General features: G+C 39.8%; 1 protein-coding gene across 10 annotated transcripts in view; it reads right to left on the bottom strand.

Moving 5' to 3' along the window:
* Window positions 1–16147, bottom strand: part of LOC138171197 (interleukin-1 receptor-like 2) — a 40097-nt gene extending 23950 nt beyond the window's left edge. For 2 of the 10 annotated variants that reach the window (XM_069100596.1, XM_069100588.1), the window contains exons 1-5: window positions 15967–16147; window positions 13585–13819; window positions 8659–8863; window positions 3679–3841; window positions 231–302 (exon numbers count right to left, since the gene is read on the bottom strand). In XM_069100596.1, the coding sequence (XP_068956697.1) occupies window positions 231–302; window positions 3679–3841; window positions 8659–8863; window positions 13585–13819; window positions 15967–16132 (841 nt within the window). In that variant the 5' untranslated portion in view covers window positions 16133–16147. The other 8 variants (XM_069100592.1, XM_069100591.1, XM_069100589.1 and 5 more) reach the window with 8 other exon arrangements.
* Window positions 16148–26414: the final 10267 nt, after the last annotated feature.

The following is a 26414-nucleotide window of genomic DNA, read 5'->3' on the forward strand; positions in this document are numbered from 1 at the left end:
TCTTGACTATAGGTCCAGCATGACTTAGCTGCCCTACTCTTTTCACAGGATCTCATTTTACTAGATCTTGACTTTTAGTTCCTCAAGGACATTACATTATAATTGTACTTCTAATACAGCATGACTAGAATTCCAAAACTGTCATAACAGCATCATAGCAACATGTTATCAGCACCATTTTTATACAGTCTTTATAGTTAATGATTTAGGTTTTTTTTCATTCTACTTACCAAGCTGTACTTCAATGGAATTATTTCTTGGATAGATAATTTCAGGTTCTTTCCTTCCTTCTATTGTGTTTACTGAAAAGAAACATATGCACATACCTATCTTGTGGGAATTAAAAAAAATCCATGTCCAAGAACTTTAAGGAAAACTCAGAATCTCAGAAATCCCAGTCCTTAAATTCACATTTCAACTTTTAGTACCCCCCAAATCACCATGACCTTTGTTAGGATATAAGATTTGGATATATTAAAAAGTTAAGTATAGGAAATCATTCTGACCTCATGAAGAGAAACAGAATTATAATTGGGCTTCTCATGTGACATGAGCTTTATGTCTAATGAAACTAGAGAGATGGGGGGAGCAGAAAACAATCAGAGTGGGAAAACTGGTTTAAAAAAAGGAGCATTAAGAAAAAGCCACTATGGGATTTAATTATAAAGATCTCTATAAGAAAAATGGCTCATAAATTCTACAAATGAGCCTTAACATTTTACACCAATATATTACAGTCATGTGTGTATACACATGCATATATAAATATGTGCATATATGTTATATGTGTACATATGGACACATATATGTTGTCCCAACTAGAATTTAACAAAGGGCAGACCGAGGCAATTCTCTGAGTGAGATACCCTTTCTTAGCAGGGGCATGCAGCCTGGTAACATAGGGGTCTTATGGCTAGCCTCTGTTTGTGGCAAAGACCTAGAGAGAAGATCAACAATGTCTTTTAAACCTAGGAGTGTTTTCCTTCTTATTGGCCTGACAGTGTATCATTTGGCCCTCCCCTGGCAAATGTAAGGCAACCTTGATTGGTGGACATTTTAAGGAGGATGAGGGTTAATAGTTCTCAGCTTCTCCCCATTACTTCATCATTAGGGGTGGGGCTAATCCTCAGGATCAATCTGTAGCTAGGGAAAGAGAGCTGGTTTTCAGATGTGATTGATTATACCCCTCTGTAACACTCAAAAAAATGCCAGTCGCCCCATGGATCCAGTCGTCTCTAGTAATCTTGGCTAGAGCAACATAAGCCATCTCAAACAGATTTTCACAGGTTTTGATTTCCTCCCCCTTTTTTGAATAGATCACCCCAAACTTTGTTTAGGAGAGGCAAAGACACAAGATTCATCCCAGCTTGTCGGGGTGGGGGTGTCAGTTCCAGTTGGCTTCTGTTTATGGGGTAAAGAAAAATAAGGGTCCCTGCCCAGGGTGAAGACTTGGGGGCTGGGAGTAATTACCTTACTCCATTAAGTCTTTCAGAAACTGCCTGACCTTCAGAGGTGGGGTGTAAGGAAATGAATGTATTCCCTGAGAAATATTGGTTATAAATAATACAATCCAATTTTAATTTCCTCTCTTTGTATACACAGAGACATATATATGCATATACATACATACAAACACAACACAAATACACACACAGTACAAACATGCAAAGACAGACAAAGATTAATGCAAAAGAATAGCTGAGGCTAAATTTCTTTCTTCTTTACAGATGGATAAGAAAATGTTCAACTTCTTAATCTGTAGAGACGGTTGGGCAGGGTCGGTCCCCTAAGACAGCCCTCAGACTCTGACAATCAGTTTCAAAGCCACTCTCCAAAGACCCGAATAGAACAATAAAAGGTAATTGTAGACAATTACAGGACAGTGTGTGCTCCCCACAATTAAGGGTTCTGTTATCTTCACAGGAGGTGGAGGTAAGACAAAATAAAAAACAAAACTTCTAGCGATTCACAGGTACACAAATTACACTTCCAGAAAGAACCTAAAAAAGTGTCGCCAATGTTTATGAAGTCTTGGAGGTAACATCCTGGAGTGGGTGTTCTGCCACTGTCTCTCGGAGTCACCCTTAGGACCCTGAAGGGGGGAAGTAGCAAACCGGTTAAAACCTCCTGGTGCATCTGTGGTGCATTCAGAGATTAGCACATTCTAGTACGTCTAGAGACTCACTGCTTCTAGAATGCATCAGTAAAAAGAGGATTGGAGAATATACAGAAAGATGTGATTATAAAGAGCCAATGTGGCTTGTTGTAGAATGGGGACTACCAGACAAACCTCTTTGACCTGTTGAAGCAGGTGAGAGAAATGCTATGGATACAGTGTGATTCTATTTCAGCAAACCTTTCAGCAAAACATATCATAGCATTTTTGTGGAGAAGATGGTGAATTATGGATTAAGCAATAATATAATAAAATGAATACAGAACTGGTTGGAAGGCCAACCTCAAACACTAGCTATTCATGGTTCAATGTCAACATGGCAGGAGATCTTCAGTATAGTACCTTAGGGATCTATGCTTGGTTTCATATTTTTAAAGATATTTTTATTGATGATTTTGATAAAGGCATTGATGGCAGGATAAACAAATTTTCAGATGATATAAAATGAGTAAGATTATCTAACATACTGGATGACACTCAGAACCTGAAGGGATCTTGACAGGCTAGGTTATTAGACTGATTCTAATCACGTATTCAATATGAATAAATGCAATGTTTTGTACTTGGGTGCAAAAAATCATCTACACAATTACAATGTTGGGGGGTACTGACAGAAGACAGCTCTAAGAAAAAATCTGAGGATTTTTGTGGATTGTCATCTCATATTGAGTCAGCAATGTGATATGGCAGCTAAAAATGCTAATGTAATCTTTGTTTGCATTGAGAAGGTCATGACTTCCAAGAACAGGGACAGGATAGTGCCATTATACTTTGCCCTTGTGAAGACCTCATCTGGCTTACTTTGTCGAGTATTACATGCAGGACACTGGTAAGCTAAAGAATGTCTAGATGAGGATAACTAGGTTCATAAAGAGCCCTATCATATGAAGGTTGGTTGAAGGAAATGGCCATGTTTAGCCAGGAGAAAAGAAGACTCAGGAGGGAATAGTCTTCAAGTATTCAAAGGTCTGTTATGTAAAAAAGAGACTAGATTTTTCCCCCCAATTGACCCAGAAGGGCAGCACTAAAAACAATGGGTGGAAGTTGGAAAGAGGCTGATTTAGGTTTGTTATCAAGAAAAACTTCCAAACAATTAAAACCATTAACAACTTCATGTTATCTCAAGATGTGGTGGGACCTTCCTCCTTGGAGGTCTTCAGGCAGAGGGGCTGGATAACCAGTTCTGAGGTATGTTATAATAAGGATCACTTTTGGGTATGGGTTGGGCTAGATTACTGCTGATGTCCCTTCCAATTCTGAAATTCGTTGATTCTGTGATTTCCTTCCTCTCCCCCTTCCACTATCCAATGCTTCTTCCTATTATTTTTTATGACTTTTGGCAAGGAAATCTTCTAAATATTTCTAGCTGCCTGAGAAAAAAAGTTTTGGCAAATAAACTACAAAATATCCTGGCATTCAAAGGAAGCTGAATGGAAATCCCAAGTGCTAGAAACATTTGCAAATACTCTAAGAAAATGATGGTTATATTGTATCATACTTACATAGAGTTGTAGAAATTCTATTTAAAATATCATAATGTTTTCCCATGTACATTAGTTTTGCTCTGCATAAATATGTTCCTGAATCCTCAGTTGATGTATTTTCTATATAGAGTTGAAAACTTCTAAGAACATATTTCCTTTCATCTCCAATAGGCTTGCATTCCTAAATACAAAAATTCATTTTGGTTTAGCAAGTAGTTATTATTGAGTAACTACCAGTATTTAGTATTACAGTAGGGACTGTGGGTGACATAAAGGAAGTATAAGACACAGTATCCCTGTCCATAAGGAACAGTCATACATAAGGCTGAACACTCTCTCAGTACCGAGGAAGAAATTCTAGGTTCCATAAGAAAGAGGTGCTAGTACAAGCCCCAGAAGGAACTTCATGTTGCCTTTAGTAAGGGAGGTGCTCATAGAATCAGGAGCCAGGACAGCAATAAAGCTTAGAAAGAAAAAGGAAGATTCAAGCTCATTTCATTCAGTCAGTAGCCTCTAGAAGAAAAAAGGTACTGATGTTAAGGGCCAAGGGGAATGGTGTAGATGAGCTCAAGAATGGAAAAACGAAAAGTCAGAAAGTTACTGCAGTATGGCAGCCTATAACAGGAACTGAAAATCAGTACTCTGTTTTAACAAGTCAGATATGTGAACTTCATCACTTAAAATCTTACAGTTCTCTACAAGAATGGAGAGCTAGAATATTATACAGGGAGGCTAATTGGGCAGCTAGTTGGTGCAATGGATAGAGAGCCAGGCTTAGAGTTAGGAAGACTCATCTACTTGAATTCAAATCTGGCCTCAGATACTTACTAGCTATGTGACTCTGGACAAGTCACTTAACCCTGCTTGCCTCGGTTTCGCCATCTGTAAAATGAGCTGGAGAAAGAAATGGCAAACTAGCATCTTTGTTAAGAAAACCCCAAGTGGGATCATGAAGAGTTAAACATGACTGAACAATTTTAAGGCTATCTCAGTCTGAACCAAAACATGCAAAAGACCAACAACAAAGACAATGTGACCTAAAGACAAGGTAATGGAACTTGAAAGCACAAGACTTGTGCTCCATACCCACCACTAAGACAGGACTGAACTGTATGATCTGGCATCATTTCCTCCTTTATATTTCTATGACTCCATGACAGTTAAGAAAAGGATAGATTGAATTAAAGGTGTCAAGGAGTTGGAAAGAGACTTAGGTTTAGAATCAGAAAAGAAGGATTTGGGACTTAATTGTATGAACTTTGTCAAGTCAATTTCTCTGAACTTCAGTTCCCTTGTCTGTAAAATGAAGATGATACCAAAATTTGTGAAGACAATCAGGAGAGTTTAGAGGTATTTACCTGTGCAAAGTGGTGGGCAGGCATATTTCTATTTTAATCAACTTGCAAATGCAAAAAAAAATGTAAAGTAGATGGAAGAACAGACATTAACATCAATTACAATAATTTCCTAAAGACATTTAATCAGTGAAAATAGATTATCATACTAAAGAGAATCAAAGATCCTAGAAACAACATCAGAAAGCAACTCTAGCCCCCCCTTGCCAAGGAAAAAGATATGGCAGTCAAAGGCAAAGGTTTAGAATATGAACTACTTTATCAAAATTTTATGGAGTAAGGTTGTAGCAGATTAGGAAAAGTAAAATGTCATAAAACAATGAGAGGCAGTAGAGGGAAAAAGAAATTATCAAGTAAACTTGGCAAAAGGACCAATTAAGTCGAGGACATTTATCCCTAGGACATTTCAGAATGGAACTGGCAGGGCATGAAAGATGAAAAATATCTGCAAAAGTTTGTGTTATACACTCCCTTCACCATCAAGGGAAGCTGATTCTAACATCACAGTCCCCTGTTTGCTTTGTGAAAAAAGTGAAAATGGCACCAAATAAAACAAAGATGGCAAGAGTGGCTGGATTAGACCAAGGATGTCCCCTCCACCAGTGCTGGAGGGGACACAGTTTTGAGGATGTTAAAGGATTCATTCTCAAGGTCCCTAAGAGTAAGGAGGATAAGGAAAACATGGATAAAACTACGGTCCTGAAAGGTGACTGAAAGAACGAGAATAAACACCAACTCGTGTACCTACTTCTGCATCCCTACAACATTTTAACGAGAATAACCAATGCAAGTACTTCTTTTTGCCTTTTGGAGGGCAGTTGGGGTTAAGTGACTTGCCCAAGGTCACACGGCTAGTAGTTTTGTGTGGGTGTTAAGTGTCTGAGGCCGGAACCAAACTCCGGTCCTCCTGACTCCGGGGCCAGCGCTTTACTCACTGCGCCACCTAGCCACCCCCCGATGCAAGTATTGAAGGAGATTTTAACAAAGGCTTGAGAAGGGAACACACAGGTTTTACAAAGGGAGAAGGCATCTTTACAAGCCCACTGTATTTACTATTTACCAACTAAACATAAGCATCTTTAAAAGTGCCCTCCTACCAAGGTGTCTGCAATGCACCTGTCAAAATTATACAAAAATCTTTGAAAGATTTGCCAAAGGTAATCCTAGTCAATAACCCTCTATTTACACTAGAATTGATATTAATAATTAAAGGATCAGCAATCAAAATTATCTTTGATTGTTCAGGCAAAGTATCTGCTGCTATCATGGACAATGTGCAGATAGAGTCCAACTGAATGAAATTCCCTAGAGAAGTCTTCTAAATGCTCCTGTTTACAGATGACATTGTGTTGATTGCATCAAGCCTTGAAATAATGAATCTCCTATCTAAAGTCTATTATCACCCAAAAGAGTTTGGCTTAACTAATCACACAGGGAAAATCCTATAGAAGAAGTGATTCTTTTTTTTTTTAAAGCAATCGGGGTTAAGTAACTTGCTCACGTTTACATGGCCAGGTGTTTCTGGGTGGGTGCTGAGTATCTGAGCCCAGATTTGATCTCCAGGTCATCCCAACACTGGAGCCGTTGCTCTTACTCGCTGTGCTACCTGGCCGCCCCAGAAGAAGTGATTCTTGTCCAGATCGTGTTGTACAGTTAAAAAGACAGTTCGTAGCACTTGTCAATTAATATAAATATTTTGGATAGACAGTACATATAGAAAATGAGGTGAAACCAGAACTAAAGGGCAGGAAGGGAGACTAGACTTCTTTAGGAAACTTGTTGTTGTTTGGTTGTGTCAGACTCTTTGTGACCCCATTTGGGTTTTTTTTTAGCAAAGATAATGGAATGATTTGCCATTTCCTTCTCCAGCTCATTTTACAGATGAAGAAAGTGGGTCAAACAGGGTTAAGCAAGTTGCCCAGGGTCACACAGCTAGTAAGTGTGTGAGGCCAGATTTGAACTTACAAAGATAAGTCTTCCCGAGTCTGGCCCAGCACACTATCCACCACGCCACTTAGCCACCACTAGGAAATGGTACCAAGTTCTTTTAATGACCTCAATACTCCATGAAACAAGGGACCATATGTTTTTACATTAATAATTGTATGGTGATATTTTAGTCTAAGGAATACACATTTTCCAAAGCACTGAGGTTGAAAAATCACCCAAAAAAGTCAACGGAGATGTGCATGATGGGTGAGAAAAGACCATAACACATTATAAATCAGCAATTCCACAGGAAAAGCGACATAAATGATGTCATAATAGAAATACTAGGGGAGAAAAAATGTCAGTCACACATTGGAAGTGATGGGTAGCTTGTGTGCTAATTAGTCTCTAAGCAATATCAAGAGATGGTGTAGTCCTTGTTATGGATTTATAGATAGGCCCTGAATGAGAATTACGTGGAAAAGATGGGTAGAGATCAATGCAATCTGTATCATTCAAGTGAATATCTACATCAAGAAGGTGGTGGATCCAATGACATATCAAATTAAGAAAATATTCTTGTTCCCTTCAGTGTTAATATTTAGAAGAAGGAAAGGAGGAGGGAAGGGGTGTACTAAATAAAACCTTTTTCTTCACACAGTTATGATAAAAATGGGCAGCTAGGTGGCACAGTGGATAGAGGGCCATGCCTGGAGTCAGGAAGAACTGAGTTCAAACCTAGCCTCATAAATGTACTAGCTATGTGACTCTGGGCAAGTCACTAAGCCTTGTTTGCCTCAATTTCCTTATCTGTAAAATGAGCTGGAAAAATAAATGGCAAACCATTCTAGTATCTTTGCCAAGAAAACCCCATATGGGATCATGAAGAGTCAGACACAACTGAAAAACTATTGAACAACGAAATAATGACATTATTTTGGCTGTCCATGTTTACACAGCAATTTAAGGGCTACAAAGTATTTGCCTTTCAACAACTTTGAAATGTAGAGGTGCAGGTATTATTAACCACAATTTATAAATGGAAAAGCTGAACTTAGAGAGGTCAAGTGAGCTGTCCAGGATCACACAGCTTCGAAGTGTTAATGTCAAGATTCAAAACCAAGTTTCTTGACTCCAAGAGCAGTGTTCTTTTTTTTTTTCAAAGAAATTGGGGTTAAGTAACTTGCTCAAGGTTACACGGCCAGGTGTTTCTGGGTGGGTGCTAAGTATCTGAGCCCAGATTCAATCCCAGGTCATCCCGACACTGGAGCCAGTGCTCTTACTTGCTGTGCTACCTGGCCACCCCTTAGGAGCAGTGTTCTTTTTCACTGCTTTAAACTGCTTAAGCTTCCAAGGAAGAAAAATATAATGTCCATACAGTGTTAATTCATCTATTAATAGAACACTTGTTGGGTTCAACTTTCTTCAAAACAATTTTGTTGAAATTGTCCCATGTGTTATCTTTTACATTTTAGGAATAGTCATAAAGGAGGGGGAGATCTAAATGCTTAACATCTTACCAATATTGGGTCACAATAAGTAAAAGAAGGATTCTTTATATGACATGGGTGTCAGTTATTTGATGTCTGTTGTGATCCTATGATTTTCAATGTATCTCCCCAGTGATCCTATCTAAGAACTTAAATTCGGTGTTAGGAAAGAGGGTGAAGTGGGTGCAGGGGAAGAGAGAAAGCAATGCAAATGTTGTGCTTACCTTATACCACTGCGTGGGGCTTAAAGTGCTGTTTGGAAAGTTAAGTATATGGCATGCCAGAATGCTAGTTGTCCCCTTATATAATGTTTGCTGATTGTGATTATCTGCTAAGCCTGCTAGGTCTTTGCTGGAATCGCCACACCAACCACTACTCCTGTTTTGAACTGTTAGGTTCACGCAGATTCTCTGACAGCTACCTAAGTTCCTGTAAATAAAACAGCAGAGGTATAACACGATTCTTGAGCTGAGTCGTAAGTGCGATTTACCAATCAATAATTAGCCAATAGCTAGAACGCGGATAATGCTGCAATTTTAAAAGACCTCACAGGTCACCAGGGCCATCTCCGTCACCCAGCATAATTTTGTCCAAATGACTGAGAGGAGCACCTTACTTGTCATAGCTAAAAGATATTAAAAATGCCTACTCAGTTGTCTTCTGTAACAAGTCTTTAACTGACAGAAACTTGTCTGGTTTCTGACCTCTTCACTCAACTAAAGTACCTTCTCCAAAAATACCGATGATCGATTAACTGCGAAATCTGATGGCTTCCTCCCCACCCCCAATCCTCATCTTTCTCGCAGCGTGTGAAACATCTGACCATCCTCTCCTTTCTCTTCTCTCTGGTTTTTTCAAAAAAATGGTTTTTACTTGATTCTCTTCCTACCAGTCTGACTTTTTATCAGTTTCCTTTGCAGAATCTTCATCAAGATCAGGCCCCCAACTATGAGTAAAGCTGACGACTCTCTTCTGGGTCAGCTTCTATTCACCCTCTACATCTGCTCTCTCTGGATAATCTTATCTCGGCGCTGAGGACTCCAAATCTATACATCCAGCCCTTGCTTTCTCCTGAGCTACGGTCTCACATCACCAACCATCTCTCGGACACTTCAGACCGGATCTCCCACGGGTAATTAAAACTCCACCATTCCAAAATAGAACTTCCCTATTTCTGTCAAGGGAACCACTCCTTTCAGTCTCCAAGGTTTGCAAACTTCTGGTATCGCCATCAACTCCTCATCCTCCTTTACCCCTCATGGTCTTTCAGTTGCTGAGTATTAACCTTTTGGCCTCCACGGCTTCTCTCACATTTGCTCTAGTCACGTAGTCACCCCCAATTTGGGGTTCTCAGCACCTCTCCCCTAAACTACTGCAAAGGCTACCTAATTGGTCCCTCCACCTCCAGCCTCTTCTCTCTCCAATCACTCTTTCTCATAGCTACCAAAAGAATTTCCTTAAAGTACGGGTGTGTGACAGGCTCTCGTTCAATCAAGACCAACAATTCCTCTATTCGACATTTAAAGTCCCTCACAACCTGCCCCAACTAACTTTTCCATCGCTATTAAATACTACTCCTCATGGACATGCCAGTTCAGCAAAACTGTCCTTTCAACCCTTCTTTATATTTAACGCCTCTTCTCTTGGAGATGATAAAAGGCATTAAAGAAACAACGGGTGCTTTTGTATCTGTCTCTCCATGATCCTATTTGGTGTTTTCTTGGCAAAGATACTGGAGTGGCTTGTCATTTTCTTCTCCAGCTCATTTTACAAAAGAGAAACCGAGGAAACAGGGCTAAGTGACTTGCCCAGAGTCACACAACCAGTAAGTATCTGAGGCCAGACTTGGAGATAAGTGTTTCTGACACCAGGCCTGGCATTCTATTCCCTGCGCTACCTAGCTGTTCCAGAAGAAACAATCCAGAGTCTTCTTCAAGTCTCAGGTCAAGAAGCATTTCCTATTTGAAGTCTTTTCAGATCCCACAGCTACTCCTTCTTCTCTCCTGCCCCCCATTACCGTGTATCTATTTTGTATTTCTCTTGTGTGTGTTGTATGTTAGTCAGCAACTGACACAATAGAGGTAGAAAGTTGTATGTACACACATATTATATATGTGTATATATAATAAACCTACATGTGTGTATGTATGTGTGTATACATATACACATATCTATGTATGTATATATGAAGGCTGCAAAATTCCTCCTCTTCCTTCCTTGGGTATCACACAAAGCTGAGCATGTTTCTTCAGATATCAATACGGCCATGATGGCCTATTATTCCATCAATGTCAGAGTTCATGATTTATTAAATCCCTCCACTAATACAGACTGCAACCAGACTATAACTTGAGGGAGGAACAAAGAAATCATTCAGGGGCATATTGGAAAAAAAAACAACAGGGGACGTTACGTGGCACAGTGAATAGAGCACCGGCCCTGGAGTCAGGAGGACTTGAGTTCAAATTCAACCTCAGACACTTAACACAAAACTAGCAGTGTGACCTAGGGCAAGTCACTTAACCCCAGTTGCCCTATCTTCCCCTCTCCAAGAAGCAAGAAAACAAAAACAAAAAACCCAAAACCCAACACGTCAATCAAAGAATTTGCTCATAAAATAATATAATGTTCAAACTCCATTAAAAATTAATGATGTGGGGCGGCCAGGTAGCACAGCAAGTAAGAGCACCGGCTCCAGTGTTGAGAAGACCTGGAGATCGAATCCCGGGCTCAGACACTCAGCACCACACCCAGAAATAACTGGCCATGTAACCTTGAGCAAGTTACTTAACCCCGATTGCTTGAAAAATTAATGATGTGATTAAAATGATATTCAAAAGTTCTAAATGTACTTATTATATTTTGTATATATTTAAGGGAGATAGTGAGGTAGAAAGATGAAAGGAAAAATAAAGAGAAAAATACATAGAGAAATAGAAAGGGGAAAAGAGGAAAAGGGAAAAGGGAAGTAGATGAAGAGGGAAGAAAACAGACAAAAAGAGAGAAGAAACAGGATGTGAATATGACAGATAAGATGAAAAAATAATAGAAACAGGTTTGATAAATTCTTAGGTAAGTTTAAGTGCCATTGCTATTAGAAAGTTAATTAGCTGTTCTTCAGCAACTGATCATTATGGTTTTTTAAAAAACACTTATTTTTGTAAAGTTCTGATGTGACAGACAGAAAACTTTTGCTATCCCTAGCCTTCTGTAATCAAGGAGAGAATGAATCTGAGTCTTACTCCTGTTCCTCACCCCAACTCTAAATGGTAGAATGACCAGTTAGAAGCCTGATCCTGCTTCTACAATCTCAGCTGAGCTAATAGACTCAGAGTTGTTAATCAAATGAGTATCTAACCCCTGTGGTTGTGTGACAGTCAGTCTACTGATATAATAGCTGTGAAACGAGGATAATTGTTCAAACTCAGTTGATGGGAAAAGTCTCAAAATCTGTATGTTCATTTTCCTGATTTTCCTTAGTTGGAATTTGTATGGACCTAGGCAGTCCTTAAAATTACAAGACTGTTGTTGTTAGGGGAACCTCTGTCACCACTTTGGGAGCCTGAATGATAGACAGGGATTGGAATCCCTACTGCCTTAGCCGAGGCTTTAACAAGGGGAAAACACATCACCAAGATCTGGATTTCCAAACTGAGAAAATGGATTCTTTTTTTCCTCTCTAGGTTTTTAGGACACTGCTCTCTTCTACTTCTCCTCCTAACTGCCTAACTGCTCCTTCTCAGTCTCTTGTGATGGGTCCATGTCACCTCTCCTAACTACAGCTGTCACACAGGTTTTGTCCTAGGCCCTCTTGTCTTTTCTCCCTATAATAATTTACTTGATCTCATCAGATCACATGTATTTAATTACCATCTCTTGCTAATAATTCTCAAATCTACCTATCCTTCCCCAAATTCTCTTCTGTCTTCCGATCTTGAATCTCCGACTGCCTTGCAGACATCTTGAAATGGATGTCCAGCCGACAAACGCAACATGTGCAAGACAGAACTCACTGTTCCTGCCCTCCAAACGTCTCCCCCACCGTCCACCTCTCCCATTACTGTAGAAGGTAAAATCATCCTCCCAGTCCTTCAGACTCGAAACCTAGGAGTGACCCTAACTCCTCAGTATTTCTCACCACCCCGTATTCAGTGTTGCCAAGACATGTCAATTTCACCTTTGCAGCATCTCCCAGGATGCTCCCTTCTCTCCGCTGACACTGCTTCCATCCTGGGGCAAGCCCTTATCACCTCACAGGCATTTGTCTGTTGTTAGGTCTGCCTTCCTCAAGTCTCTTTTCACTTCAGTCGATCCTCTAGCCACTAAAAGCGATTTTCCTAAAGCACAGGTCCAACCATGTCACCTCCTACTCAATATAAATTGTCGTGGCTCCCTATTGCCTTCAGGACCAAATACAAAATCCTCCACTTCATCATCCACTCCTCTTCTACTTTTCCCATCTTCCTCCCCTTTCCTCCCCACCAGGTAAATCTTTGACTCAGTGATACTGGCTTCTTGGATATTTCATGAATAAAACTCCACCTGGAGTGCTCCCATTCTTCATCTTTGCCTACTGGTTTCTCTAGCTTCCTTAAGTCCCCCCCAAATCATATCTGCTACAGGAAGTCTTTTAGTGCTTCCCCTCCATTATCTCCTATTTATCCTGCATATAGTTCATCTGTTTGTTGTCTCCCTCATTAGACTTTAAGCTTCTTGAGGGCAGGGATTATCTTTTGATTCTTTTTGTGACCCCAGCACTTAGCACAGTACCTGGAACAGAGTAGGTATATAATAAATGTTTATTGTTCGACTGACTATTAGTATCAGAGTACAGCTATATTATTGGTTAAATTGGCTTTGGGGATGATTGACACTGGAATCTAACCAATATTTATAGCCACTGATTCTCCAGAAAGCATGTTCCAATTGCCAAACTGACAAACGCTTAGATATATAACCAGTTTGTAAAGTGGAAAATTTTCTCAGGTCTTCCAGTTCTTGATCTCATTATCTCAACTCAACCATATCACAATAAGAAGAAGAATCCAACATTTAATCCACCATCCCATTTTCTCTACTTGAGTTTTCCTACAATCAGACAAATACAGCATCTTTGGAGAATATTTCTTTTTTTTTAAGTACAAACTTACCTTATGACAAACTGATATATTCCTGAGTCTTCCAATGTCAAAGGAAGAAATAAAATCTGATCCAGGTATTGGTGCACTCTGGAACTTCTGTCTGAAGTGATTGGAGTTTTGCTAGAATTTTTATAGCAAGTCACATTCCCATTCACTTCTATGACTGTGTAAGAAAGAGCAAAAGGCTGGCCTGCCACAAAATGTTGACTTTCTGTGCTGACGCTGCAGTTCTCTACTGGGAAAGCTGAGGGGGGGAAGGTGAGACACAAAGAAGATGATTCATTCTGTAAGTATTCAACCACCTTAGGTACCTTTCCTTGACCCTTTCTTTAGTCAATGTTTTCTGAGAAGCTGATAACGAATATTATTTGGTCTGTGATCATTTAGAGTTAAAGTTAAATTTAAAGTGAATATCTGAAAATAAGAACAGTATATAGATTTGTAGAGGAAGTTTCAGTGAGTTGCACGAAATCCTGAAGTTCTTCAAAGCTATCGGATACACACCAATTACTTCCTCTCACTTCCATACATACCATTACCTCCCTGTTGTCTTCCATAGCTAAGTCTCTGACCTCCTTCAAATCTGGCTCAAAATTTAATCTACTAATCAACCACACCCTCTTTTAAACAATCTATTTTTCTATGTGCCTTCTTCACAATTGGGCACGCTGTTATGCCAAATTCTAAGACTTTTGTCTTGGCTTGTTTTCCCCACAAAATGGACTCCCCAAACACCAGTACATTTTAAAGGTCATTTTTGTGAATTCCTCTCTTGAAACTAGCCACTTCTGTTTTATACTTCCTTTAACTTTCCTCAAGATCATAAATGTATTAATTTCCTTAACCTCTTATAGGGTCTGACATAGTAGGAGAATATTTTCATTGTTTTCCTAAGTATATTATAAATCTCATGCTATGCCTTTCAACATGTGATCTCAAATAGCTTGACTGACTTCACATAGTACACATTAATAATACAATAATTAACCTTATTGTATCCAGATATAAGATTCACTCATTTTGGTGAATGAATAAAATAACTTACAATTTTAAAAAAATCCCTCTAATATTAAACATACTTTCTCTAACATGTTAGAATTCAAACCCATGTTCTCTGACTCCAAATTCAGAATTCTTTCCATTTCATTGAGGGTCATTTACACTTTGGGCAACCCAATTCAGGGTGGAAAGTAGAGTCCTGATTGGAGGGCCAGAAAACCTGGGTTTAAATTCTTGTTTTATTATTTATTACTTATGTAACCTAAGACAAGTCTCATAAGATCTCTAGGTCTGTTTCCTAATCAGTAAAATGAGGTGCTTGGATTAAATTATTTTTAAAGTCTCTTCTAACAGTATGGTTCCCTCTTCAAAGTTCTGACTGATGGAGATCTCTCTCCTGGGATAATCTTAGAGTTCAAAGAGGTGAAGCGATTCTGAAAATCATGGTATATAAAGGCAAGTCCTTGATGCTTATTTGCTAAGTTAAACGCACCTGCTCTGGCAAAGTGAAGAAAAGTCAAGATGAAACCAGGAAGAAGCCAGGGCAAAATCACCATGCTGGGCTACACAGAGGACAGGGTGTGCTTGAGAGTCAATCGGATTTGGGGAACTTGGAGCAGCCTGGAGTCACCCAGCTTTTCCGGCTTTAGGGGTCTCCACGAAGTAGCCGAAGACAAAGGGCGGGGGTCCCAGAGAACCAACAGAGGTGGCAATGTTTGCAACTGGAAGACCGCCTCTGTGCTCTTGGAGAAAAGATGTGCAGGCAAAGCTAGATTCTGAGTAGCCCGCTCCTCCCAGGGAACTCTGGGGCCGAAACACTGCATTGTGCATTGAAGATACATGTTAGGAGTGTTTCTACCTAGCAGTACCCACAAGCTTCCTCTCAAAACAAAAAAGATTCCGCCTAGGAGCTTTTCTCTCCCTTCCCTACTTCACCCCGCCTTTAACATACATCCAAATCCTAGGAGATCATCTCCCCTCAAGGGTCCTGAGGTATTGGTTGGGCCACTAATTCTCCCCCTCCCCCCAATCAAAAATGGCTCAAACATCCCTCCTCTTCCTCCTAGCTTCGGTCCGGGTCCTGGTATTTCTAGTTGCCCAAGAGATGTGAGTACGATTCACCCCAGAGCGTTCCCCAAACCTTTCCATTGTTCCAGCTCCCACAGATACAGAATGAATGCGCCCGGGCGTATTCCCTTCTTGGATTTTTGTTTCTTACTCTGGGTGGCACCTACCCGCACCCACAGTTGTCATGATCTTCGGAGCCTCGGAAGAAAGTGCCTCCACAGAAAGGTTCCTATCCCCCCGGGGGATGACCGTTCTACAGCCTCCCGACTCCCCACCTTCACCTCCTCCCTCTCCTCCTCCCTCCAGAGTCAAGTCCCTCCTCACCCACTGGCCGGCCTCCGCGCACCTGCTCCCGCACCCCTTCCTTCCATACCAGGAGTCTCGGGCCAGGCGGCAACTCCCAGGGTGAGAGCTTCCCGACCTTCCTTACTGTGGCTTCTTTATTTGTATACGAATAGAGGAGACGCCTGGGATTCTCGGGTATTCTCATTTAGCTGGGCGTGACTAGACAAGTGGGGAGTAAGTGCCTTAGGAGCCAGTTTAGGAGCTCAGATCACCTAGTTAGGCTTAAAGGAGAGTTCTTCAGGAACTGAAGGATCTAACTGGACAAAAAAGAGAGACTGAGGGCTGACATATTCCTCGAATAGTTCTCCACACTTCTTCCCTAGAAGTTAATCACCTACCCCCAGTCTTGGAGCCCCCAACGCATTTACAGTACTTTAAAGCACCAGAGATTTAAAACTGGAAGGGATCCCTTACAGGCCATCTAATCAAACCACCTCCTCTTACAGATGAGCCCAGAGCAATAAAGTGACTTGGCCAAGGTCATACAGCCAGTAAGTTGAAGATTAGGATTTGAACCCAAGTTCCCAAAATCCAAGTTCAGCACTTTCCAGGGCACCACACTGCTTTGGAGTAGCTGTAATTTTAATTGGTCTGTATTCCCATCTATGACACCTCTATGGGTTGAAATCGTGAGTTGTTGTGGGGGATGAACCCAGGGCTCCCAACCTGGTTATGATGAACTCAGCTAGTAGTGAGATAGCATTTTTATGGCACTTTCATGATTTGTAAGGGCCGATAGGTGGCAGTGAGGATAGAGTGCCGGCCCTGGAGTCAGGAAAACTCATCTTTCTTTGTTCAAATCCGACTTCAGACACTTACTAGTTGTGTGACCCTGGACAAATCACTTAACCCTGTTTGTCTCAGTTTCCTCATCTGTAAAATGAGCAGGAGAAAGAAATGGCAAAGTATCTAGTATCTTTGCCAAGAAAACCCCAAAAGAGGTCATGGAGAGTTGGACATAACTGAACAACTTAACCATGATTTGCAAAGTCTAAGGGATCCTTCCCTTCCAGAACCAATAGATGTCCCAACCAAACAAGAATTACACAAACACCCCTCCCAGGTTTTGCACCAAGGCCTGGAGTTTCCAGTTCCTCCAAGAGATGTGGGCAGAATTCACACCTACAGTGTCACTCCAAGCCTTGAGAGACGTAGAATGGAGAAATAGAATAGAGATATAGAATCTCTCTCCACCCCCCCCCTCCAAACTGGACTCCCCGCCAGTAACTTTCCATTTACCTCATTTGGTCCCCAAAACCGCCCTGTGAGGGAGGCGCTGCTATTGTTCCCTTTTTTTAAAATGAGGAAATTAGGTATGAGAATGTGTGAAGGCAGGATTCAAATTCAGATCTTCCTACCTCTAACTCCCACATTCTGCCCACTGCATTTTTTTGGGAAAATAAAAGAAAGACTGTCATAAGGGGGGGAGGGGATGATAGAAGGGAGAGCAAATGGGAGGAGGAGATAATCAGAAACAAACACTTTTGAGGAGGGACAGGGTCAAAGGAGAGAATAAAATAAATGAAGGGCAGGATTGAATGGAGGGAAATATAGTCTTTCACAACATGACTGTTATCCAAGTGTTTTGCATGACTACACATGTATAACATATAGTGAATTGCTTGCCTTCTCAGTGAGGGTGGGTAGGGAGTGAGGAAGGGAGAGAATGCGGAACTCAAAGTTTCAAAAATGGATGTTAAAACTTGTTTTTACATGCAACTGGGAAATAAGATATACAGGCAGTGCAGTACAGAAGTCTGTCATGCCCTACAGGAAATTAGAAGGGGGAGGGGACAATGGAGGGGGGGGTGATAGAATGGGGGAAGGGGTAATCAGAATGAATGCTGTTTTGGGGTGGGGGAGGGGAGAGGTGGGAAAAAATTTGGAACTCAAAATCTTGTGGAAGTGAATGTTGAAAATTAAAAATTAATTAATAAAAATTAAAAATAATAAAGAACAGATAAAAAATACCAACATTGTGCAATGATCAACTAGGAATGACATAACTTTTCTCATCAATACAGTGATTCAAGACAACTCCAAAGGTCTCATGATGGAAATTTTCTATCCACATTCAGAGAAAGAACTGATGGAGTTTGAATGCAGATCAAAATATACTATTTTCACTTTCTTTATTTTTTCATGTTTTTTTCTTTTTATTTGTTTCTTCTTTCACAATATAACAAAAATGGAAATAGGTTTTACATGACTGTACATACATAACATATCAAATTGCTTACCTTCTTAGGTAGGGGAGAGGGAGGGAGGAAGAAAATTTGGAACTCAAATTTTTTTTTGGAGGGGGGAAAGGCACTGTAATTGGCATTAAGTGACTTGCCCAAGGTCACAAGGCTACTAAGTGTTAAGTGTCTAAGGCTAGATTTGAACTCAGGTCCTTCTGACTCCAATGCCAGTGTTCTATTCACTTCAGCACCTAGCCACTCATGGAACTAAATTTTTTTTTGAAGAAATTAATATTAAAAATTGTCTTTACATGTAATTTGAAAAATAAAATACAATTTTTCAAAAGAATAAAATGAAAAAAAAAAGAATAAAGGACTGTCTGAAAATCGTGGGACTTCAAGGAGCCAAGATGGTGTAGTAAGCAGTAAATCTCACGTCTACCTCCAAATAAACATTCAATAGTACCCCAAAACAAATCCCGGAACAGCAGAACCAGCCAAAAGATGGATCGAAACAATCTTCCAGCCTAAGAAACTTGGAAGATCAAGCAGGAAAGTTCTATCTCACTCAGATAAAAGGGAAGCACCGTCCAGGATGCCCCACCTCAGCAAACCAGCAACAGATCCTGAGCCCCAGGGTGGTGGAGCAGGCAAATACCAACACCAGGAGCTCCCCCTCCCAAGCGCCTCATTTTCTACTGTAAGTTCAAAAGGACACATGACCTGAATACTCAAAGTCATAGGGATATGGACTAGACATGTGTTTTTTATTGACATAGGTAATTCTCAGGTGAGGAAACTTACTCTACCCCTGCAGGTTGGCACCTTCTCTGCAACTTCTAATTTGGGAGAGTTGCCTAAATGTAATGTTAAGGGAATTTGAAGATCTTCCCTGCCCCTTAATAGGCCTATTTGGTCACATGAAGCCCATGGTAGGATGTGTAATGGTAATATAATTTTGAATTTGAAGATCCCTTTGTGTTGGCAAAAGTAGCAGGTACTTAACACTTAGTAACTGATCAAGCCTCTATTGGGGGAACAGAAGGTATGGACTCCTGCCCTTTGTTACTGACATAACTGAAGGAAGTAAAGTTGGTAATACTGTGTATATAAGAAAAGCCCCAGAGAGGCACAGTCAGAATTTCCTTGAGACCAAGATCTGGTGGCAGAACAGCTACAGAAGAATGGAGAACTGAGTCCTGAGAACTTGTGGTGGTGGAGCTGCTTCTGAACAGGATCCCAAGAGCCCAGAGCCAGGAGCTGGAGCCAGGAGCCTAGGTAACTGAATCATGACTGGGATGCTGAGACTTTGTTTGTTTGTGCCTTGGTTGAGCCTTGAATTCCCTGGAGCAGAAATGGTGAAGGAGCTGACATGGACCAGACCCTGTGAACTTCAGTGTGGAGCAGGACCTGCCCAGAGAGCTGTCTACCATTGAACCCAGGTGACAGTCTGTTGAATTCAGGTAGAATCTGGGACCATGGAAGGGGATCCAGGGAATCTGAGAACCAGCCTCAAGTCAAGATGAAGAAAAGACCTCTCCTTTGGTAATGAGTAATTATGGAATTATAATTTACTAGTGACTTAGGGATGGAGGGTTTGTGTATGATACTTAGTAAGACTTTGCTGAATAAGTGACTGATTGTACTTTGAGTACTTTGACTATTGTTACTGATTAGTGACTGATTGAGTTAATCAAGACTTTGCCCCAAGAGTGGAAGACTTTGACTGTGCACTTTGATACTACTGATAAGTGACTGATTGAATTAACTTAAGAGTGACTATTTTGTGAATAATTGAATTAAATTAAGAGTGGCTATTTTACTTTGAGACTATGTTGTGAATATTACATTGTGATTTTCTGTGATAAGTTGAAATATGGTGAATGATGTATTTTGAATTATGCTGTACCTTGATTTTCCATGGATGTTTTGCTTTTGTTATGGAATAGAGTGATCACTATACTGAGTAATCAGAACCTTTAAAAAGCTGTTCACAGTAGCAGTTCTTCTGGAAAGCTTCTGTGCATGACATTACAGGAGGAGCTTGCCAAATGGGTGGAGTAGGAAGGATGGATCAGGAAGTGACAGTTAGAGCCTGGAGAGAGAGACAAAGCAGGCAGAGCAGCTAGAGCAGCTTGCTTGAGCAAGAGGAGGATTTTTGCCTGGGGGACCTTGTTTTGTGAGGCCTAATGGAGGGAAGACTTGGGATGTTGGTGTTTCCTGCATTGGTGATATGTGTGGATTTTGTCTTTAAAAGAATGCTTGTGGTGTTTCTGCTCCCTGAATTGGCAATGCATATAGACTTCTTTGTTACTATGATTGATTTAGCTTATTGGTATTTGAATAAATGTCTTGGTTTCATCTTCAAGGAAGAGAGTTGATTATATTTTTTGATTCAAACCTGGGAATACACCTGCATATTCATAGCAGATGCTGTAGGTATTGCATTGACAAAATACTAGAGGAGCATGAACTTGTAGATAAAGAGCTGACTCCAAAATCAGAAAGATCTGAGTTCAAGTCCTTCATCTGACATCTCCTGGTTGTGTGACCTTGGACAATTTCAGGGAAGGTGCTAACCTGTATTGGTAAAAGGAATCATATCACTCTGTAACTTCCTATAGCAAGGAAGTAACAAGTTCAGTCCATATCCTTACCAGAAACAAATATAGGACCAAAATAGGACCCTAATAGATAAATGGTGAAAGAACATACACAGAAAACCTTCTTTTTTCTTAAAATTAATTTATTTTTAGTTTGCAAAATTCACTTCCATAAGATTTGGAGTTTAAAATTTTCTCCACCTCTCTCCATTCTCCCCCTCACCACACATACCCCCGCCCCCCGCCAAGGTAGCATGCAATCTGATATAGGCTCTACATATACCTTCATAATTAGAACCAATGGGAGGAATCAAGAGAAAGAAAAAACAAAACAAAAAAGAGAGCAAATAGTATGATTCAATCTGCACTCAGACTCCCTAGTTCTTTCTCTGGATGTGGAAAACTTTTTCCATCATGAGTCTTTTGGAATTGTCTTAGGTTCTTGCATTGCTTAGAAGAGCTAAGTCTATCAAAATTAATCACTGCACAATATAGCTGTTACTTTCCTGGTTCTGCTCTCCTCACTCAGCACCAGTCCATATAAGTCTTTCCAGGTTATTATGAAGTTCATCTGCTCCTCATTCCTTATAGCACAATAGTATTCTATTACATTCATATGCCACAACTTGTTTAACCATTCCCCAATTAATGGGCGTCCCTTTGATTTCCAATTCTTTGCCATCAGAAAAAGAGCTGCTACAAATATTTTTGGACATATGAGTCCTTCTCCCACTTGTGTGATCTCTTTGAGATACAGCCCTAGGACTGGTGTTTCTGGATCAAAGGGTATACACATTTTTATAGCCCTTTGGGCTTACTTCCAGATTGCTTTTCAGAATGGTTGGATCAGTTCTCTTGTGTGATTTTTAGAAGGCCTACTAAATTTTCAAGATAATTTATTGATAAATTATGAGTTATAAAGCAGAAGAGATCTTGCTGTTTTGATCTGAATTTGTAGTCATCCCATGGTCTAAACAAGAGTTAAAATTAGTGTTTGAGCTTTTCATATTTAAAAATGGGGACCTTAAAAAGATTTAATTCCTGAAGTATCTCTTTCTCTCAGAATCAATATAATTAGAGAAGGATTGAAAACAAGCTTGTGAAGCAAAGATGTGTATCTATTCAGTTGATTGAAGTCAGGAACCTCTTTTGTTTAAGGCAGATAAGAAGGTTTGGTGACACCTGGGGGTTGTCCAAGTCCCTTCTTTCCCTAGATAGCTGCTCTCAATGCCTTTGTGCTAGTTTGACACAAAGTGAGTCCGTAAAGATACATCATGCTACCTTTTCTTCGTCATGATCACAAATTTTGGTCATCATCATCATCGTCATATTCTCTCCTTCCTAATTCTCCTTTCCTTTATCTCTTTGTCTCTCTGACATCTGATGAGTGAAAGGGAAGCTTCTTTGGAGAGTCATTTCCCTTTCCTCATAGTTAATATCAGTTTGAGAGTGTATTTCCCCCCATCCATTCTTGCTCTAAGTTGTGATAGCTGCTGTCCCCTTCAGAATTTATCTCTGTATTGAGAATGACTGTTTATTTCCTTTGTAAGGAAACTTCTTCATATCGCTACCGGCTTATTTTCTGTCAACCTATTTAGTCGTCATTCCACCAAAATTGTTTCTATCTATTATATGTATTGAAATGATGGCTGTATCCCTCCTGTTAGCATGGAAAACAAGCGTGCTGTTTCTGCTTTTATACTGTTGCAGGAGAATCAATTGGTAAAACAAAAGTATATGGCATCCCTTTAAAAGAAAATGCTTTAAATTTAAGTTGCATATAAATCTCACAACTGTTTCAGCTACTAAATACAACTAATTAATTAAATCCTAGTATCAATAGAATGAAGAATATGATTCTGCTTCTCAAGCAAATGTTTTTAATTGAATGAAACAAAGTTAATAATCTGACATAAATCTATCTAAAGTAGCCTTCAAAATTAATTATAGCCCACCTAACCAACCCCCACATCCCTCAGTTACCTTCCCGCCAACCTGCAGCTGCCCCACCTCCACCCCAGTGACACAAGGTGTCACTTGGAGCCAGTTCCACCCAATCTGTGTCACGAAACCAGCTAGCTATTCAACAAAAGCTCTCGCGCCAGCCTTTGGACAGTTCGTGCCAAGGCTAGAGGGGGGTGGGGTGGAGGCCGAGGAGGGTGCCAGCAGAGCAGCCTGACAACATAGAGAGCTTAGGGGTGACCCGGGGTCCTTTCCCGCCACCAACCCGAGCAATGAACTAGCTGCCTGTGTTTGGGCAGGGATGCCTCTAAGAAAACACTGGCAGGGCTTTAAAATGCATAGTAACTGCTTCACTGCCCAGGAAGCTGTAGATTGTCTCCATCAACAATTAAGAAGCAACAACAGTCTTAGTGCAGAAGTGACCAGACAATGGGCTGTGGAGCTGCTGAGAAAATTCCTCCTGACTCACATCATGGCAGACATTCAGGGCAGATGGGCATCGGAAAATCGGGAGGACAACAAGCAGCTCCTCAGGTTTCCTGCCACTGCTGCCCTTCAAACTGTACGAGGCATCATCCGGAATCCAGAAAAGGCAGCTTCAAAAACATTTATGGAGACAAAAGAAGATCCTTTCAGGTGCCCAGTTATCTGGCAGAAATCCTGAGGAGCGTGTCTATCAGATGACCTTCCTCACTGGGTATTCATTATCTCTTAGGAAATGTCCAGCAGATCGCTCCAGAAGTAAGGACCCCCCTCAAGGCCCAGGAAGCACTGTAGTGCTTTGTATTCAAGCATTTTTGTTGTTTAAAAGTGTGTGATAATAAGATTGTATTGGAAATTGTGGTGAAAATCATTGTTATTTTTTGGTATAGGTTTATTTTTGTTTATTCCTATATTTAATTACCTTAAATAAGTAGACATTAAAATTGATTAAAATTTAATTAAATTAAAATTTAAAATAAAAATTTACTTTGATTTCTACATCAAATATATGTAAATTCATGCTAAAATGAAGACTTTTTAGAGTTTTGATGGTTCATGCATGTATTCTGGGTTTGACTGCCTCCAATGCTATAAAACAATCAAATATATGTGTGTGTGTATATATTTATGTACACACATGTGTTTGTGTGAGTGTGTGTATATGTGTGTATGTGTGTGTGAAAAACTCTATTCAATGCCATTACCAGACATTTCAGGTGACCTGAGAAGAGGCACGTTACCCAATTCCTGACAAAATTTTTTATGAATTTGAGGTACAGAAGGAAATACAATTTTTTTTTTAGGAGGGGGAAGGTAAGAAGGAAAGGAATCAGGTTTTGGTAGTAAAAAAAAAAAAAAAAAGGAAGTTGAATTTAAAAATAAACCAAAATTAAGAACCAAGCACAGACCAGCCAACATTAATTGTATGGGTTATGCTCCACCCAAAACCAAGAGATTGCTTGAGGAAAATATCAGCTCTTTAAATTTCTTATCAAGAGCTATATCTCTGTCCCCTAGCTCCACATCTTTATATGTGGTAGTCCTTCTGTTATTTATTCATGTATTATCTAATGAGATGTTAATGCTTCTTCCCCTGACCCATAGAGAAAGAATTCCAAATACTTTCTTTTGTTCTGTATTTCCATTCAATCACACTAACCTAACTTAATAGAGAAGAGCCCCAAATCACAGTTTGACATATGTTGTTTTCCTTTTTATTCATACCCAAATTAGATTGTAAGCTCCTTGAGGGCTGGAGTTCTTTCACCTCTTTTTGTATCACCAGTACTTAACACAGGACCTGGCACGTAGAAGGTGCTTGATAAATGTCTATTGATTATTTAAATGATAGATATTAACTGGATAATCAACTATGAGTGAAGGCTCTTAAACTGCAGTGCTGGAGAAATCACAAGACCTCCAGATTACCCCAAGAATTAGAAGTGGAAGAAAAATCAAACACCTTTTTGGGAATACTACCTGCCTAGGAGAATGAGGAGAGTAATCCGGAGCAAAGGCTTGACTGGAAAGACATTAGTCTGTAATTCCAGTACTAACATCTCTCCCAAAAGTGTTGATACTGTTGTTTACTACAAGCATGTCACATTCCAATTTAATGGAAAATTCACTGTCCTGGGAAAGTGGCCGGATTATAATACTAACCTTCAGGTACCTTTTTAAAATTTTTTGGGGGGACCCAAGCTGAAACTTCTCGGACTTCCCGCCATCAAGGAACTTATAACCTAAAGAGGGAGACAATATGTAAACAAATATATACAAAGCAAGCTGTATTTAGGATGAAAGGGAAAAGATTAACAGAGAGGAGGTACCAGAATTAACAGTTGAGGAAGGCTTCCTGTACAAGATGGGATTTTAGTTGGGACTTAAAGTCAGGGAAATCAGTAGCTGGAGCAGAGGAGGAAGAATATTCCAGGTCTGGGGGACAGTCAGAAAATGCCCATTAGTTAGCCAGTGTTGGGTTTTTATTTTATTTAGGAGTATTTAATAAGGTAGCATGAACATAAAATTGTTGGTAGAATATTTCCAGATGCACACTCTGCCCATAGCAATACAGTGTCCCTGCAAATGTGGTCTTTAATGATGAATCCTTACTTTGTTCTCGACCAGCCTCTCTCCAGAATAAACTGATGTGTACACCCTATCACTCCAGTGTCATTCTTCAGTCTAGCTGAATCTAATGGGAACCTGCCAAAAGATGAGCTCCCGGGTTACAGGGACAGTAGCATCCCGTTGTATCCATATACCATTAATTGTTCCCCCATTTCACAACTAATACTTTCCATATCTTTGCTAGTATAAAAAAGACGTGCTTAAAATATTTTTATGCATATTTGTTCTTTTTCTCTTTCTTTGATTTCTTTGAAGCTTAAGCTAGTAATGTTGTTTTTTTTTTTTCTGGGTGTAAGAGTATGCACAATTCAGTGACTTTTGAGAAACAGTTTCAAAATACTTTTAAAAATAGCAACTATCCTAATTCAGAGCACCACCAACAAAGCATTAATGTACCTGTTTTTCAACAGTCCCTTCATTCTGACCACTTAAATTCAGTTCGTCCATTTTGAAACTTCAGATAATTTTTGTTTATAAATCATTTTCTGTCTCTTTTGTTACCTCATTCATTTCTTATGCCAAGTCCGGCTACCCTTCCATGACACAATACTGACTCTCAATAATCAGAAATAGAAATTCTTTTAAATAAAATAAAACATTTATTGAGATTCTATTGATGTCTCTCAATTAGACTTTTATTTTTGTGACAGTATTGATTATCTTAGCATTTCTGTGTAGTTATGCTGTTAAATATTCAGAATTTTCTCTTAAATTCTTTAGCCCATTGAGATAAAGGGAGCATTTGATCCCTTTGTGTCTGGTGGCATGCATTTTCCTTTCAAGTAATCTAACAAAAATGTAGTTTTCTAGAGTTTTCAGATGAAGAACAGTGCTGATAAACTTCCACTTAGAACAGAAAACCCTAACCTATTAGGGGAAGCAGAAAGCTGCTATTTGCAAGGTCTGCACTTTGTTACAAGGAGGAAGTCTTTGTACTATTAAGAGATAGCAGTGCAGCAGAAAATATCAATTTAACAATGAATAAATAAAAAATGAATTAAAAGTCTACAGATCCTGAAATTATAAACTGAATTTTGATATTAAATAAATATAGCATTAGGCATTC

Source organism: Petaurus breviceps, unplaced genomic scaffold (assembly GCF_028583685.1).
Source record: "Petaurus breviceps papuanus isolate PSGF00001 unplaced genomic scaffold, PetGlider_PUasm1.0 419, whole genome shotgun sequence".
Taxonomy (NCBI): Eukaryota; Metazoa; Chordata; class Mammalia; order Diprotodontia; family Petauridae; genus Petaurus; species Petaurus breviceps.